General features: G+C 35.9%; 1 protein-coding gene across 1 annotated transcript; it reads right to left on the bottom strand.

Moving 5' to 3' along the window:
• Positions 1-316: 316 nt before the first annotated feature.
• On the bottom strand, positions 317-14,870 carry phkg2 (phosphorylase kinase, gamma 2 (testis)). Its single transcript, XM_056469816.1, has 10 exons — positions 14,697-14,870; positions 10,495-10,597; positions 10,246-10,421; positions 10,104-10,158; positions 7,067-7,132; positions 6,806-6,969; positions 2,890-2,980; positions 2,634-2,787; positions 2,421-2,546; positions 317-856 (listed from the first exon to the last, which is right to left on the bottom strand). Exons 2-10 carry the CDS (start codon positions 10,587-10,589, stop codon positions 611-613), a joined length of 1,173 nt encoding a protein of 390 aa, XP_056325791.1. The 5' UTR covers positions 10,590-10,597; positions 14,697-14,870; the 3' UTR covers positions 317-610.
• Positions 14,871-15,631: the final 761 nt, after the last annotated feature.

The following is a 15,631-nucleotide window of genomic DNA, read 5'->3' as shown; positions in this document are numbered from 1 at the left end:
TTTCAAAAGTAAAAACACACAAAATACAGTAATTATATATATTAATCATATCTATAACTGTTTAGAATCAGTACAGTACCTTGATGATGAACAGATAATGTGTAGCTAGCTGTGATAGAGCAACATATAAGTGGGAAAACATATTTACACCAAATTTTGTAAGGGTTTAAAACCGGGTTACAGAACTGTACATTTCAAGTATGTTATTCTTTGTATTTCACCTTGTTAAATGTTCCCTTGTCCATCTATGGTTTAGTCTGGAATTGTTTGTGAAGCATGAGAATGATAATAAATTCATATACAATTTGCTTTGAGCCAAAAATAATTAAAGAGCTTGAATAGCAAACAAGCTTAGTAAATCTTAGTAAATTTGCTCTCTTCATAATAAGCTGGTCCATATAATAAGCAATATCTGCTGATAAAACTAAAACTATAGTGAATAAAATGAGGTCAAATGCTGTTGTTAAAAATCAAAAAGCACCACCATCTATAGATAATTGTGTTTGTGCGCCTTTTGGACAAAAACTAACAAAAACAGGAAATGAAAAATGAGACAAAAACTGTAAATGGAGAGATAAGTGATATCTTTAGAGAGCAAAAAATGTGACCTTCAGTTTTCAAGGTCTTCAAGGCCCAGGAGAATGATTTTAGCTGTGTTCTGGAAGAGGGCGGCTCGGTTCTGCTGTTCTCCTTTCTTCACCCAGTGTCCATAAATGCGGAAAGCACAGCCGTCGATCAGCTTGCGCACTCCGCGGATGGAGTAAGGGTCTCTTGATAGGAGCTCTTTTGTTAATGGTCTGGCTCGGTAGTAGTGGCACTGCATCCGTATACAAGCCAGCACAGTCAAGATCAGAGCCTGAAAGTAATAATAACAACAGTTGTGAGTTTACAATTGGAATTATGCTTTTAAAAAAAAATTGATAATAAAAATAATCAAGGATTTTGGGGTCAAAGATGAAACAAAAATGTGTTGTGTTAAATTTCATTTCTGAGCTAAAAAACAATTCAGATATAGATTTAAAAACTAATATATAAAGTTTATTTTTAAATAAATGAAGTTTTTAAAACTTTGCAAGTATCTTTTAATAAATTTAGTTTGTAAATTATTGTTTTACATATTTTAATAAGTTCATATCAGATATTTTATATATAAATAAATATATATATATAAATAAATGTTGCGGTAGATGTCCCATAATTTGATTTACTATACACTAGCGCAGTGTTTCCCAACCCTGTTCCTGAAGGCACACCAACAGTACACTTTTTCAACCTCTCCCTAATCAAACACACCTGAATCAACTTATCATAACATCAGAGGACACTCCAACACCTGAAGTTAATGGGTCAGAAAAGGGAGACATCCAAAATATGTACTGTTGGTGTGCCTCCAGGAACAGGGTTGGGAAACACTGCACTAGCGGACAAAAGTCTTGTCGTTTATCCAAGTTTTAGGAACAACAAACAATAACTTGACTTCTAGTTGATCATTAGTTATCAGAAGTGGCTTATAAGGCCTCTAGATTACGCTTATTTTATCAAAATAAAATATGATCATGTCTTGATTTTTTTATTTATTTAATTAGGACAATAAGGTCTGACTTTGCTTGGACAAAAGTCTTGTCACTGAACAGAAATAATGTCCAGTATAGAATATAAAGTCATGGTACAGTGGAAAAAGAATCAATATTGTGTATGACTCCCATGAGCTTGGAGGACTGAATCCATACATCTCTGCAATGACTCAAATAACTTAATAAAGTCATCTGGAATGATAAAGAAAGTGTTCTTGCAGGACTCTCAGAGTTCATCAAGATTATTTGGATTCATCTTCAATGTCTCCTCGATCTTACCGCAGACATGCTCAATAATGTTCATTTCTGGTGACTGGGCTGGCCAATCCTGGAGCACCTTGACCTTCTTTGCTTTCAGGAACTTAATGTGGAGGCTGAAATATGAGAAGTAGCGCTATCCTGCTGAATAATTTGCCCTCTCCTGTGGTTTGTAATGTAATGGGCAGCACAAATGTCTTGATAACCTCAGGCTGTTGATGTTGCCATTCACTCTGCAGATCTCTTGCATGTCCTCATACTGAATGTAAGCCCCAACTATGACTTTTCCTTCACCAAACTTGACTGATTTCTGTGAGAATCTTGGGTTCATGTGGGTTCCAATAGGTGTTCTGCAGTATTTGTGACAATTGGGATGCAGTTCAACTAGAGGTCAAGTTATTATTTGTTGCTCTTACAACCGGGATCAATGACAAGACTTTTGTCAGGCAGTGTATATGGTATGCAAGGATGCATTAAACTGATCAAACAAGACAGTAAAGATATTTATAATGTTACCAAATGTTTCTGTTTCAAATACATAATCAAATAGTGTGTTTTTTATTACTAGTGTAAATTAAAAAAGGTCACCTTAAATGTCTTCCTGGGACTAAAGAGCCGCACATCCTCCTTTTGGTACTGACAGAAGAAAGGATGAGCTAAAGCTTGCTCTGCCGTGAGACGAAGTGTAGGTTCCACTACCAAAAGCCTTGAGATCTAAGAGAATATGAACATTTTAAGTAAATACATACACATGTGTGGTGGGTACATTTCAAAATACTGGCATGCATAAGAAGCTCTCACCAAGTCTTTGACAGTGTCAGACCGGTCATCCCACTCTGGAGAACTGAACTGATACCGGCCCTCCATGATCATTCTCAGCATCAGCAGCTGTTTACGATGCCAGAACGGTGGAGATCCGGCAAGAAGAGTGAACAGGATCACACCACAAGCCCACCTGTTGAAAAGAAACACATGGAACAAAACGACGAACTAACTACAACACTTCTGTTCACCTAAAAAAGGGCTAATAGCAAGCTTTGAGCACCATCAAACTCACAGATCAACCTCTTTCCCGTATCCCTCATGTGTCTCATCCATGGAGCACTTCAGAATCTCTGGTGCCAAATATCCTGGAGTTCCACACAGCTCTAACAAGAAAAAAACGCAAACATCAATGTTTAAACAGTGCAGTTGTTTAAGAAAGACTGACTATGCCACACACTTTTTGTTTCCTAATTTAACGATACACATCATCTGTTTACCCACTGTTTACATTCACAGACATGGCCGACATTGTGTGTTGTTTAAGGGATGCACCGAATTTGCGATACCAAAATAGCCAAAATAATTTTTTTTGCCACTTTCCATCACTACCTCCCACCTCGACTGTATTATGCAGCTAAGCCCATACTTAAAAGGAGCTATTGACAAACTACATTCTGTAATTAATTCCTTTAATCTGGAACCCCTAGTTCAATTAAAAAGAAAATAGGAGGTGGAACTGGAGATAGAATTATCAGAAGACATGCGGCAGTTTGTTTTGGATGACGTTCATTAATTTTCCTTTAGCTCAGTCCTTTATATCTCATGAGTCGCCACAGCGGAATGAACCACCAATTATTCCAACATAGGTTTTATGCAGCGGAAGCCCTTCCAGCCGCAATCCAGTACTGGGAAAGACCCATACACTCTCACATTCTCACATGCACTCATACACTATGGCCAATTTAGTTTATTCAATTCACCTGTATCGCATGTCTTTGGGCTGTGGGGGAAACTGCAGCACCCAGAGGAAACCCTTGCAAACATGAGGAGAACATGCATACTCCACACAGAAATGCCAACTAGACCAGCCGGGACTCGAACCAGTGACCTTCTTAGTGTGAGACGACAGTGCTAACCACTGAGCCACCTAGATAACATTCACATCTTCAATTTGTTTAAACCATAGAGTAATACACAGATTACATTGGTCCAAAGTGAAACTAGCCAATTTTAAACCAAATATAGAGCCTAATTTTGACCGATGTAATAATGAGCCAGATACACCATCTCAAATGTTTTGGTCTTGTTCAAAATTAAAATGAAAGACTTCTGTCAGCTAATATTTACATTTCTCTCTGACACATTGAATACGAATATAGAACCAGAGGTCATAATTTCAACATTTGGTATTAAACCACAGTTAATATCATTATTTATTTGCATTTTATTTTAATATTTTACATATGTTTTTTATAGAACCTAACTGTATATGTGTTCGACAGGGTTTGTTTGTTGTCTAAAAAAATGTAAGAAAAAAGTTCATGTTAAAAGCTATTTGTACTGCATCTTTCATATTTAACGTGTTCAATAGAAACACTTTTGAAAGAAAAACTAAATAATAATCATTTTAATTCAGCTGAAAGAAAAGATGTTGTAAATATGAGATGAAAAGTGAACAGAGACACTGCCTTCACTCTCCCTCCAGTCATATTTACTGCGTGATGTGAAGTGGGTTTCATACCAGATGCAAGGGCAATTTGTTGCTGCGCCAACCAAATTCAGCAGAGTGGTCAAAGTGAAAATTCAGCTCATGTACACATGTACTTATCTATGAATGAACCGCACATTCTCACCCGAAACGCAATGTCTGTTCAAATACCGACAGGACATTTCTATGTAGTATACTTGTTCCTGCTGTTTGCATTAGTGCTACTGTGCTGTCATGGCTGGTCAACTCATGCCTCTCGATTTTCACTGTCATTAAAATGTTATTTTATTGACTTGTGTTTGTTTTATTTAGAAAGTCTTACAAAATTACTATCATTATTTAATAAAATAATAATAATTATGTTCGTCATGGTGGTGCAGTGGGTAGCATGATCGGCTTAAGCAAGATGGTCGCTGGTTCAAGTCTCGGTTGGGTCAGTTGGCATTTCTATGTGGAGTTTGCGTGTTCTCCCCGTGTTGCCGTGGGTTTCCTCTGGTTTCCCCCGCAAGTCCAAAGACATGCGCTATAGGTAAATTGGGTAAGATAAAAAATTGTCCATAGTGTATGTATGTGAATGAGTATGTATGGATGTTTCCCAGGGATGGGCAGCAGCTGGAAGGGCATCCGCTGTGTAAAATATATGTTGGATAAGTTGGTGGTTCATTCCGCTGTGGCAGCCCCAGATTAATAAAGAGACTAAGCCAAAAAGAAAGTGAATGAATGAATGAATAATAATTAATACAAATGATTTTTGGATTTGGTTTTGTTGCATCCAGGAATTTCAGTTTCAGTTCTGGGGCAGAATTTTCATTTCATCCCTAGAGTTTTCTGTTTATTAGTAAAGCCGTCCCACATCCGGCTTCATGTCTCTACACTCCAAAAACCCAATAAGAAGAGTTTAAACAGACAATGCTTTAAATCAGTGGTAGGGAACCTATGGCTCCTGTGCCACATGTGGCTCTTTGACCAAAAATAAGTGGCTCTCCAGCTGTATTCCTTCAATAATATTTCACCGTTTAAAAAGTATAACCGTCACTAGAAATTCCAATTGAAAATACATTTACAATTCCCTTTTATTGTATTTTTTTTTACAGCAAAATGAATAAGAACTCTAGTTAACAATAAAAGGACGTTCTTTCTTCATTCATGGACTTGCTCAACATTTGATGCTTCATATTTGTTCATTTTTAAGTTGTGCATGGACATAAATTAAGGTTTTGTTTAAACCTGTATTATTTATAGTAGTAATACAGTAGCAAATGCATTTTTAAAGGAGGCATTCTGTGATAAATATACATCAAAATGTCTCTTTAAAAAAGGTATTTGCTAAAAAAAAATCTGAAATAGCACTTTGTTGAAAAAAGGTTCCCGACCCCTGCTTTAAATGTATGCAGATGTGTGTTCTGCCCTCTTCTGGAAATGGGGTGGATAGCAGGAGCTCATTTGCATGTTAAAGCTTGCTTCTGCTTGCTTTCTACATTTTAAGAATTAAATTATAAAGTATTTGATGTGCATCTGTATTGTTTTGTAACTAAACTTACTTCTTTATATATAACAAATATTGTAGAAAGTATAAAGTTCTGCTACTTTTTTCTACGGTATCAAGGTTGATTAATTCCTTCCTTACACCTTCCTTTAAAAGAGCGATTAGTTATAGTTACTAGTTACTTCTCACAATTAGTAACTGAGTTACATAATTAAAGTAACTAATTACCAGAAAAAATAACTATTGTGTTACTTTAAAAAAATCGAATTCGTCAAATGACTATAATATACATATAAAACATTGTACACTAATATACACTATTTTAATGGTGTAAAGTAGTGCTTACATTTCCAGTTGGCAATGCTACCTTTGAACTTGCTGGACTTGCCATCATTCTGACTCCTGGTGGTTGGTTCGTGCAACTGTGCGTGTGCTTATGTGTGAATGCCCGCACTACAATGCCTCTGATTGGCAAATGATAGAAATGTACTCTAAGCCAATCATGACGTTCTCAGTTACACTACGTACACCAATCATTATCAATGTTTGGTTTTGTGTCCCGCTTCAGTTCTGAACACACACACCCACACCAGAGAAAGAGAGGTCCTATCACCGAGAGAGACGCTGCTTGCATGAAAACTGTTTCAGTGTTCAATGCGCATTTTATTGTCAATAAGAGGAACAGCGTTGTAACAGTGGGAAACAGTAATTTATTTGATTAATCATTACTGAAAAAAGTATCATAGTTTATTTATATTCGTCGTTATTGGTTATCCCATTTATCCCAAGTTTTTGGTTATCCCAAGTTTTTCTTAATGAAAACTCAAAACTGCTTTCACAAATATTAATAATATCCCCAAATCAGGTGTTTGTGGTACCATCTGAAGAAGTTAGTGCTCTCAGATATCAGTCAGGAGCCCTGTTTTATAATACCTCTGGTGAATAGGGCATAACAGGACTGTTTTAATTGGGGAGGAAACCTTAAATAGGTTTACTTGGTGTTCCTTTTCTTACCTCTTAGCTTTTCATCAGGCCCCAGCTGGACCGAGAAGCCAAAGTCCGAAAGTTTGAGGTGTCCCTGGTCGTCTAGCAGAATATTTTCAGGTTTGAGGTCACGGTGTACAATATTTAGAGCATGTAGATACTGGACAGCCTCCAGAAGAGCACGCATCATACTCCTAAAAAACATTTCAGAGGAAATATTTGTAATTATGATATGAGGAGGACAACTTGCTACCATAGAAGCTTGAGACAAAGATTTGAGAATAAGCTCACCTGGTTTCCTTTTCACTCAGAGTGACTTTTTCTGTCAGGTAATCAAACAGCTCTCCTCTTCTCATGCTGTTCAAAGAGTTACAGATGATTAGTTGTTTAAAGGTTTGTGTTTTTCTTATATTTTGTAAAGAACACTCTTAGGCACCTATTATAAGTTTTAAAGTGTGACTCTACAACATTAATATTGTTCATTTCTTTTTTCACCATTTCAAAGTGTTTTCTGTACATCTAATGTATTTTAAAAGGTATAATTCACCAAAAAGTTTAATTCTGTCATCATTTACTCATCCATCAAATTTTTGAGTTTCTTCTTCTGTTGAATTCAAAGAAATATAGACTCAAGAATGCTTTTTAAATACTTCATTCATTCATTCACTCATTTTCCTTCAGCCTAGTTCCTGATTATCAACTGAATAAACCAACTATTCCAGCATATGTTTTACACAGCGGATGCCTTTTCTGACGCAACTCAGTATTGGGAAACACCCATACACTCTCACACACACAAATACACTACAGCCAATTTGGTTTACCCAATTCACCTAGAGCGCATGTCTTTGGACTGTGGGGGAAACCGGAGTACCAGGAGGAAACCTGGTGACTAAATGACTCCAGTCTTTAGTGTCACATTATTTACCGCTAACATACTTCTGATTAATGCACCAATTTTAATATAAAACTTTTTTTTTCTGCAATCTTTAAGGATGTAGACATCCTTATCATTACTTGATCAATTTAATAGACCATTTCTGTACACAAGTAATCATTTCTTTTTAAAATGCTTTTATTTATGTTATAATATCAGCAGCATTGGCTATATTTATGGCAAGACCTATACTAAATATACAATATATACAATTTTATGTAAAAGTTCGGGCACCCCTCTGTGGCTGCATGCCATTGGATTTCTAGAGAAAGCTAGACAATGTCATGTTTTTCAGACAGAAATACATAGTGTAGCAGTATTGAGGTGTGTGAAATTAAATTGAAACTGAAAAAGAGGCTATGCAAAAGTTTGGGCACCCTCTCTTTTGTGTGGATTTCAAATCCTGTAGTCACTTAATGCTGATTGATTACACAAAATTGATTTGACTCAGTGAACTTTAACAATCCTAACAGAGGTGCAACCAATCATGAAAAAGGATATTTAAGATAGCTGATTGCTAGTTGTGCTTCTCCTTATCTTCAGCCTGAATATAGCAACATGGGAACCGCAAAAGAACTTCCTAATGACCTAAAAACTAGGATAATTCAATAACATGAATTAGGAGAAAGATACAAAAAGCTATCTAAAGGTTTAAACTCTCTGGGCGCACTCACACTACGCTATCCGAACCATGACCAGGCGCGTTTCCCGGTTCGTTTGAGAAGTGTGAGTGCTCTGAATCAGGCTCAGGTGCAGTTCAGTTGGCCGGTCCTAGCCCGGTTGGAAGAGGTGTGCCAGAATGCAGTTCACTTGGGCTTTGGCGGGGTGTGCTTGTAGTGAGTGCAAAGTGCGCCTGAGCCCCAAAATGAAGACGCAACGCCACTTTAAGTGACTGTTTCATATGGATTTATTAATCATTCTTGCTTTTCAATGAACACAAACTGTCGTGGTTTATTAAAGACGCGAACCCCTCGCTGCACGACAGCTGCACCTTCAGCAAACCTCCTAATACCCGCAGCACATGGACTTTATGATTATTTATGAGCGTCAAAAGTAGCTGGCTGTGTCACTGCATATCAAACGACTAAAATGATATAACTAAAGAAATCTTCACTGTGCTGAGCGAGAGTACTTCTCTATTGTTAAACTGAACAGTGCATCATCGATGACGTAAGTGTGCTCCGGGCCTCCGGCGCAGATGCAATGTGAATGCAGGGGCAGAGGGGAGTGGAGACAAGCGTGCTTCGGCACGGTTCAAGGAAACTGTCCATAGTGTGAGTTTGCCCTCTATCTCCACAGTCAGAAATATAGTAAGAAAATGGAAGGCCGTCTACAGGATTACAGTTATTTCAGCAAACGATGGCTGTACAAAAGAATGTCATTCTGTTGGGGTGCTCAAATTTTTGCACCTGTCTGTTTTTGTTAAGACTTAAACTGCATTGCATCTGTTGATTAAACAAATGTTATGTCAGAAATCAAATGTTGCTTTTTCTCTATGGTAAAAAATATCCAAATGAAATTGCTGATTTAAAAGGCCAGCAGACTATGACTTGCAATTACGTAAATTATCAGGGGTAGCCAAACTTCTGCATAAAACTGTAACATGCAATCATATCGGTTTCTTTATAAGCATTCATTGTATGACATACAAAAATCATACAAATAACAACGCTGAAAAGAATCACATACAATCTTTTAGTTGATTAATGATAAATATTCTAAAATTCCTCCAGAAGACACCTTTTTAAAATATTTACTGAATAAAAAAAAGTTCTATAATATCATTTAAAAAATACAGATTTTATTAAAATGTGTTTTATCACCAAAATATTCTCACACAAGTCACAGACAGGTTTTTCTTCCCCTTTCAAAGTCTTGAGTGACCAGTTCTACAGCTGCATCCGAAATCGCGCACTACCATACTTTATAATACGCTAAAAACAGTATGCGAGCCATGTAGTATGTCCGAGTTCAACTAATTTGAAAAACAGTATGTGAGAAGTACTCTGATGTGCGCATCGGATAGACACTCGGCACCACGAGAGAATTCATGAATGGGTATAAAGAGACACAACTGATGCGGGTATGTCACGCGATGATGACAAAATGGATGGATGTAGTACATCAGAGTTCAATTCATACTGTATAGAACGTGCTATTCTAATGGTTGAGTAGTACGTTTAAATTCAAATGCAGTACCTACTGAATAGTAGGCGATTTCGGAGGCAACATACATCTCGTATGTACAACCTGATCATGTCTATTTTCAAAGTGGTAATTATTTCCTTCATTTACAAATGAATTCACTTCATATAATTAGTTGTTTCTACATTAAAAAGTAACACTTTTAAGTTAAAAATCTTGGAAAGTAATATAATAAAATATACTTACAGGTCAAATACCAAAAATATGAAGGCCGTTGACTCATAAGAATCAATAAGTGTGACTGGAAAAAGTGAAATATAGGGTCAGTTACTACTCAGAAAAGTCTGAAAACATCAATTAAAACATTAGAAGTGTAACTGAGACTCACTGATGGACGGGTGACCCTTCACCAAATTAAGCACATGGATCTCCTTGAGCGTGGAGCTCTTCACCTCCTCAAGCTGCTGTTCTGTCATTTTCTCTGCTGTGATTTCAATGATCTTCACTGCAAACTCTTGTCCTGTATGTTTATGTACACACCTGCGCACGACACTGCTCACTCCTCTGCACAGCAGACAGTTTACTTACACACAGAACATCTCAATGAATGACAGAAAGCACTTGAACAAATGCTCACCTGCCGATCACCTCTTTTGGATCATACTTCTGATAAAACTCTTTCGCTCCCACCCAGTCAGGCAGTTCGTCTCCAAGAACGATATCACGAGTCATGCTGAACACTTCAAACACAGACACATTTATAGATATTGATTTGAATGAGGGAGGAGAATGTATGCATGTCTGCTTTCTGTGTATTACAAATATTGATTGGTCAGATAATGAATCAGTGTGTCGTACTTGTGCTATCACAAACGTACACAGCGTACAGAGGTGTACAAGCTACTTTTGAAAACTCATGGTAATGTCACGTTCAAAATTCTAATTCAATAAATTCCTTTACAGATTTTTTTCCTGTCATTAAAAGGTTTTTTTAACGTTTTATTTATTAACATGATTTATGTATATATAACTCATGTCAGGGCTCAACAATAAGGACTGCCTGATCGCCCGGGGCCCGTGTGTGAGATGCTTGGGACAGTAGACAGGATCGTTACTGGCCCAATCAGGCTGTGCTGCCTTGTCTCCTAAAGTTTAATTTGCCTGCGACTATTTGTCAATTGGGTGCAAATACAGTCTAAAGGCCGTCACACACCAGATGCGTCGCTCAGTGCCGCGACACATGACAGTTGAAAGTATCGCAAACCAGACACGCACATTCGCATGCTATTCTAAACTGAACTATTCAGATGGCCCTCTGGTGCGGCAGAAAATTGAACAGTGTCCTGAGTCATGGCTGGGCGCCGCCGACAGCCGCGCTGGTGTGTGTACACTGATAGAAACCTATGTTTAGAATTCTGAAATCCATAGCGCTGCGTGGCGCTTCTGGTGTGTGACCCCCTTTAGAATCGAGAAACAGTTTTTGCTTTTACACCTTTAAATGTTACCTTCTCTCTGATGACGTAAACACCATACTGCTTTTCATTTCCTCTCATCTGATTGGACGTTGTGAGCATGTTGTTTTTTTCTGTAACCTGGTAACAACCAGTATAGCGAAGGCAACATGAAATAATGAGGCTGAAAGAAAACATCTGCTTCTAATGTCTTGGAATCAGACATTTATGTGGGTACAACATAGGCATGGACCGGTATAACATTGTGACGGTATGATAACCTTGGATAAAATTTCACAGTTTCACGGTATTGTGATTACTGCTCTAAAATACGCTCTTTTTAAATGTCTGGGTGAAGGAATAAAACTTTTCCCCCATTGAACACAATATATTTTATTTTAAGAAACATTTAAAGTATTTTGAAATAGTAGCTTTTGATGTGGAGGGTCCTTTTCGGCTGTAGATATTGTTGCCCTAAAAAACTAAATAAAATAGTTGTAAAAAACACATTAAATAGTGCATATACAGTACCATAGGAACGGTATAACAGAAAATTCAGGCAGTTTTAAAACCTTGACTTTTCCAAACTGCGGTAAACCATGAAACTGGTTATCGTCCCATGGCTAGTACAACACAACGAAAAAAATGAAGTGATGTTTTGCACTTTTAAAGGAGGCATTCTGAGATAAATATACATCCAAATGGCTCTTTAAAAAAGGTATTTGCTAAAAAAAATCTGAAATAGCACTTTGTTGAAAAAAGGTCCTGCCCTCTTCTGGAAATGGGGTGGATAGCAGGAGCTCATTTGCATGTAAAAGACAGCTTGCTTCAGCATGCTTTCAACATCTTATAAATTAAATTATAAAGTATTTGATGTGCATCTGTATTGTTTTTTAACTAAACTTACTTCTTTATATATAACAAATGTTGTAGAAAGTATAAAGTTCGGCTACTTTTTTCTACGGTATCAAGGTTGATTAATTCCTTCCTTACACCTTCCTTTAAAAGAGCGATTAGTTATAGTTACTTCTCACAATTAGTAACTGAGTTACATAATTATAAAGTAACTAATTACCAGAGAAAGTAACTTTCCAGGAACTTTCCAGGAAAAGCAGGTAAATCGGGAGCCTTTTTTATAGAAACAATCAATTACCGAAAATAAGACCTTGAAGCTCATGATAAAAGTAACAGCACTTTAAACTTTGCTTGTTATACATTTATTAACATTTTTTTAAATATTTAAATCCTAGATTCAGAGACGTTATTTTTGAGGACCTTTGAGCAGATCTCCTGAATAACATTAAGGCAAATATATTATATAAGATATTTAAAACATGTGGCTAAGAAATAGCTATTCACTTTCTTTTTTTTTTTTTTTTTTTGGTGGGGCCAGTAAAAATCTGAACAACTAGCGCAAATGGCCAGTAAAAAAATCCTTCGCATTGAACCCTGGATGTGCATGTTAATAAATAAAACGTTAAAAAACACAGAAAAGCTTTTCATGCCAGAAAAAAAATTCTAAAACGTACATCTATAAAGGAATTTATTAAATTAGTGCTGTAGGCCACTTTAAAAATGTTGATGATTCACAAAAAAGGCTTCAGGTAAACAAATGTTGTCATTTGTGTGTGTAACATCCATCCATCCATCCATCAATTAACTAATTATTTAATTAATAATCAAAATGTATTATTTTCTTTATTGTATTATTATTATTTTATTTCATTATTATTGTGGTCATCATGACATTTGATTTTTGCAGTCTCAGTAAACTGTAGTGCTGCAGAACAACTGTTTATTATTAGCCCATATTACCTAATATTATCTACCAAAAAATCTTTTAAATAAGTTACATTAAATAATATTAGTTAATGCATTAATTAATGCTTTTCCTTTTCATTCCTTTAAAACCTGTTTTAACACATTAATAACACATGTTTTTAATCATTTTTAATCCTTTTAGTCATTTTTATTTTCTTGTATCTTTTATTCTTGTTTATGTAAAGCACTTTGAATGACCATTGTATATGAAATGTGCTATATAAATAAACTTGCCTATTGAGGTAAAGTTGGTTTTATATTCGCACATTAGCTAATTGTAACGGTCCTCTTATTGTTCACCCAGCTACTTTGAATATTCAATCTGAAATCACATGCAAGTGTGACTTTAAAACAACATCAGCACTATTTAACTGACCGTAGTCAATGATGTACTTTAATAGCCATTGTCTGCTAATATGATTTTCTTTTTCAGAACTTGCAAAGAATACTTTTCTGAAATTATATTATTAAGGAGAAAGTCAGAAAGTGCAAAAATAAAACCAACTTTACCTCAATGCATTGTCTTGCCTATACATAGTTAAAATTAAAGTTGCTTGTTGATGTTAAAATTAAAGCTTAATAAAAATAACAAACACTTTAAAAGTATTTTCATTTTCAATAATCTACTTCAACATCAAATTGAACATTAAAGTGAAGCGTGACAAAATCCATTACATATTTATATAGGCTCATATTAAGTTAGTGTAAAAATGTAACAGTTATGTTACATTTTTATTAATAACAACAATTTTTCCAACAAGATTTTAAGTCCATTTGGTATATTTTGTGCAAATAAAGCAATTTGTTCGAGCAGTAAACAGCACGTACACAACAGGTACGAGTTCACATACATGTGTGATGGGGGTCGCGTATTTGTGTGTGTGTAGCGAGTGACAGGAATTTTTAGGGACTGAACTTAGCTGCTAGTTACCGTATACATTACAACCCTATAAATACCTGACGTTTGATACAGTTCTCCGAAAAATAAAATAAAAATTACGATAAAATAGATATAAATAACTAATAAAATAGAAATAAATAGACATTCTGAATTATTATATTCGTCTTTCAAACCAATAAAACTCCATTATTTATCCTTAAATGTTTCAATTGCTTAAGTAACATTAAACAAGACTAGTCACTGCACATGCAATGCCAGCTAACAGTAGAAACAATAAGTAAAGCAAACAGTCCAACTTTTCTGAGAAATGTGTCGTTGCGATCAATGACCTCGTATGCGGTCTTGTCCATAGAGGTAAAGTTGGTTTTATATTCGGATATTCAGACATTTACCTTAATAATATAATTTCAGAAAAGTATTCTTTGCAAATTCTAAATAGGGAAATCATATTAGCAGCAAATAACCATAAAAGTACTGCATTGTTCACAGTGAATTAGATGGTGTTACTGTTGTTTAGAAGTCATCCTTGCATGCTAATTCCAATCGAATATTCAAAGTAACATGGTAAACGATATAGGGACTTCTAAATGAACGAATGTGCGAATATAAAATTAACTTTACCTCTATGTCTTGTCCCGACCCAGAAAAAGCCGAAAGTTTACTTACAAGCACTTCCACAAAATCCAGCGATGCGCACGGTCGTCTGACAGCCCAGTGTCTTCAACTGGCCGGCTGAAAACACGTATTCGAAGCTGAAGACTGTATTTCCATGTTAACTGTTAAAACTTCTGGTCTTTCTGGTAATGTCAACAACACCGCAGTCGAGTCGACTCTACTTCTCTTCTCTGGCTTCTTGTAAATGACAGCTGATGTACGCTTGTTATTCGTCACTGCTACCTACTGGAGGGAGGGATTAATAGCACACGCCAATTCCTAAAAGGTTGTGTTCATAATCAGGGTTTTTGTTTGTTTGTTTGTTTGTTTGTTTGTTTGTTTGTTTGTTTGTTTGTTTGTTTGTTTGTTTGTTTCTTTGTTTGTTTGTGTTATAGGATATAAGGTGTTTAAGGTTTTACACATTAAGGCAAATCACTGCAGGTGAAAAAGCTAACAATGTTATGTTTTGAAATCTAAATGAGGCATTATTTCATTGACTGTTCGCTACTTTGCATGCATTCTAGCACAAAAATCTGATGAATTCAGGTTAAAAATTGTTACTTTTTTCTGACTTGCCTGAGGAGATTTGGCGAATCCCTCCATTATTCATAAAATACTCCAAATGACAAGAAAATAGTAATAAATGTGGTGTAAAATTTCTATATGTATGTATATATCCCTCTGTTAAACCTTCAGATTGTGGATATCAATAAAGCTGTGACGTTTGGTGTATGTAAAGTGCTGCTGAGAAGGAAATTAATGACTCAATACATGCAAGAAAAAACACCCAAATTAATAATATTAGGCAAAACCAGCTCGACTTTGTTTCTGATTGTATTTACATGGTTTTATCATTGGTGTTTTTTGTTGATAGGTGTTGTAACGTGCTGTTTTCTAACATCTGGAGTTGTCTAAAGCATGCACATTAATGGCATGGCATAATTTGG

Source organism: Danio aesculapii, chromosome 12, assembly GCF_903798145.1.
Source record: "Danio aesculapii chromosome 12, fDanAes4.1, whole genome shotgun sequence".
NCBI lineage: Eukaryota > Metazoa > Chordata > Actinopteri > Cypriniformes > Danionidae > Danio > Danio aesculapii.
This window is presented reverse-complemented; position numbering and strand designations above follow the sequence as displayed.

Excerpts from the sequence above, each read along its gene's own strand:
- phkg2 (XM_056469816.1), bottom strand. The coding sequence starts at position 10,589 with ATGACTCGTGATATCGTTCTTGGAGACGAACTGCCTGACTGGGTGGGA. Across the intron at positions 10,159-10,245 it reads GAAGGGTCACCCGTCCATCA|TCACACTTATTGATTCTTAT; the intron begins GTGAGTCTCAGT and ends CACTTTTTCCAG. Across the intron at positions 857-2,420 it reads GTCCCAGGAAGACATTTAAG|GCTCTGATCTTGACTGTGCT; the intron begins GTGACCTTTTTT and ends TATTACTTTCAG.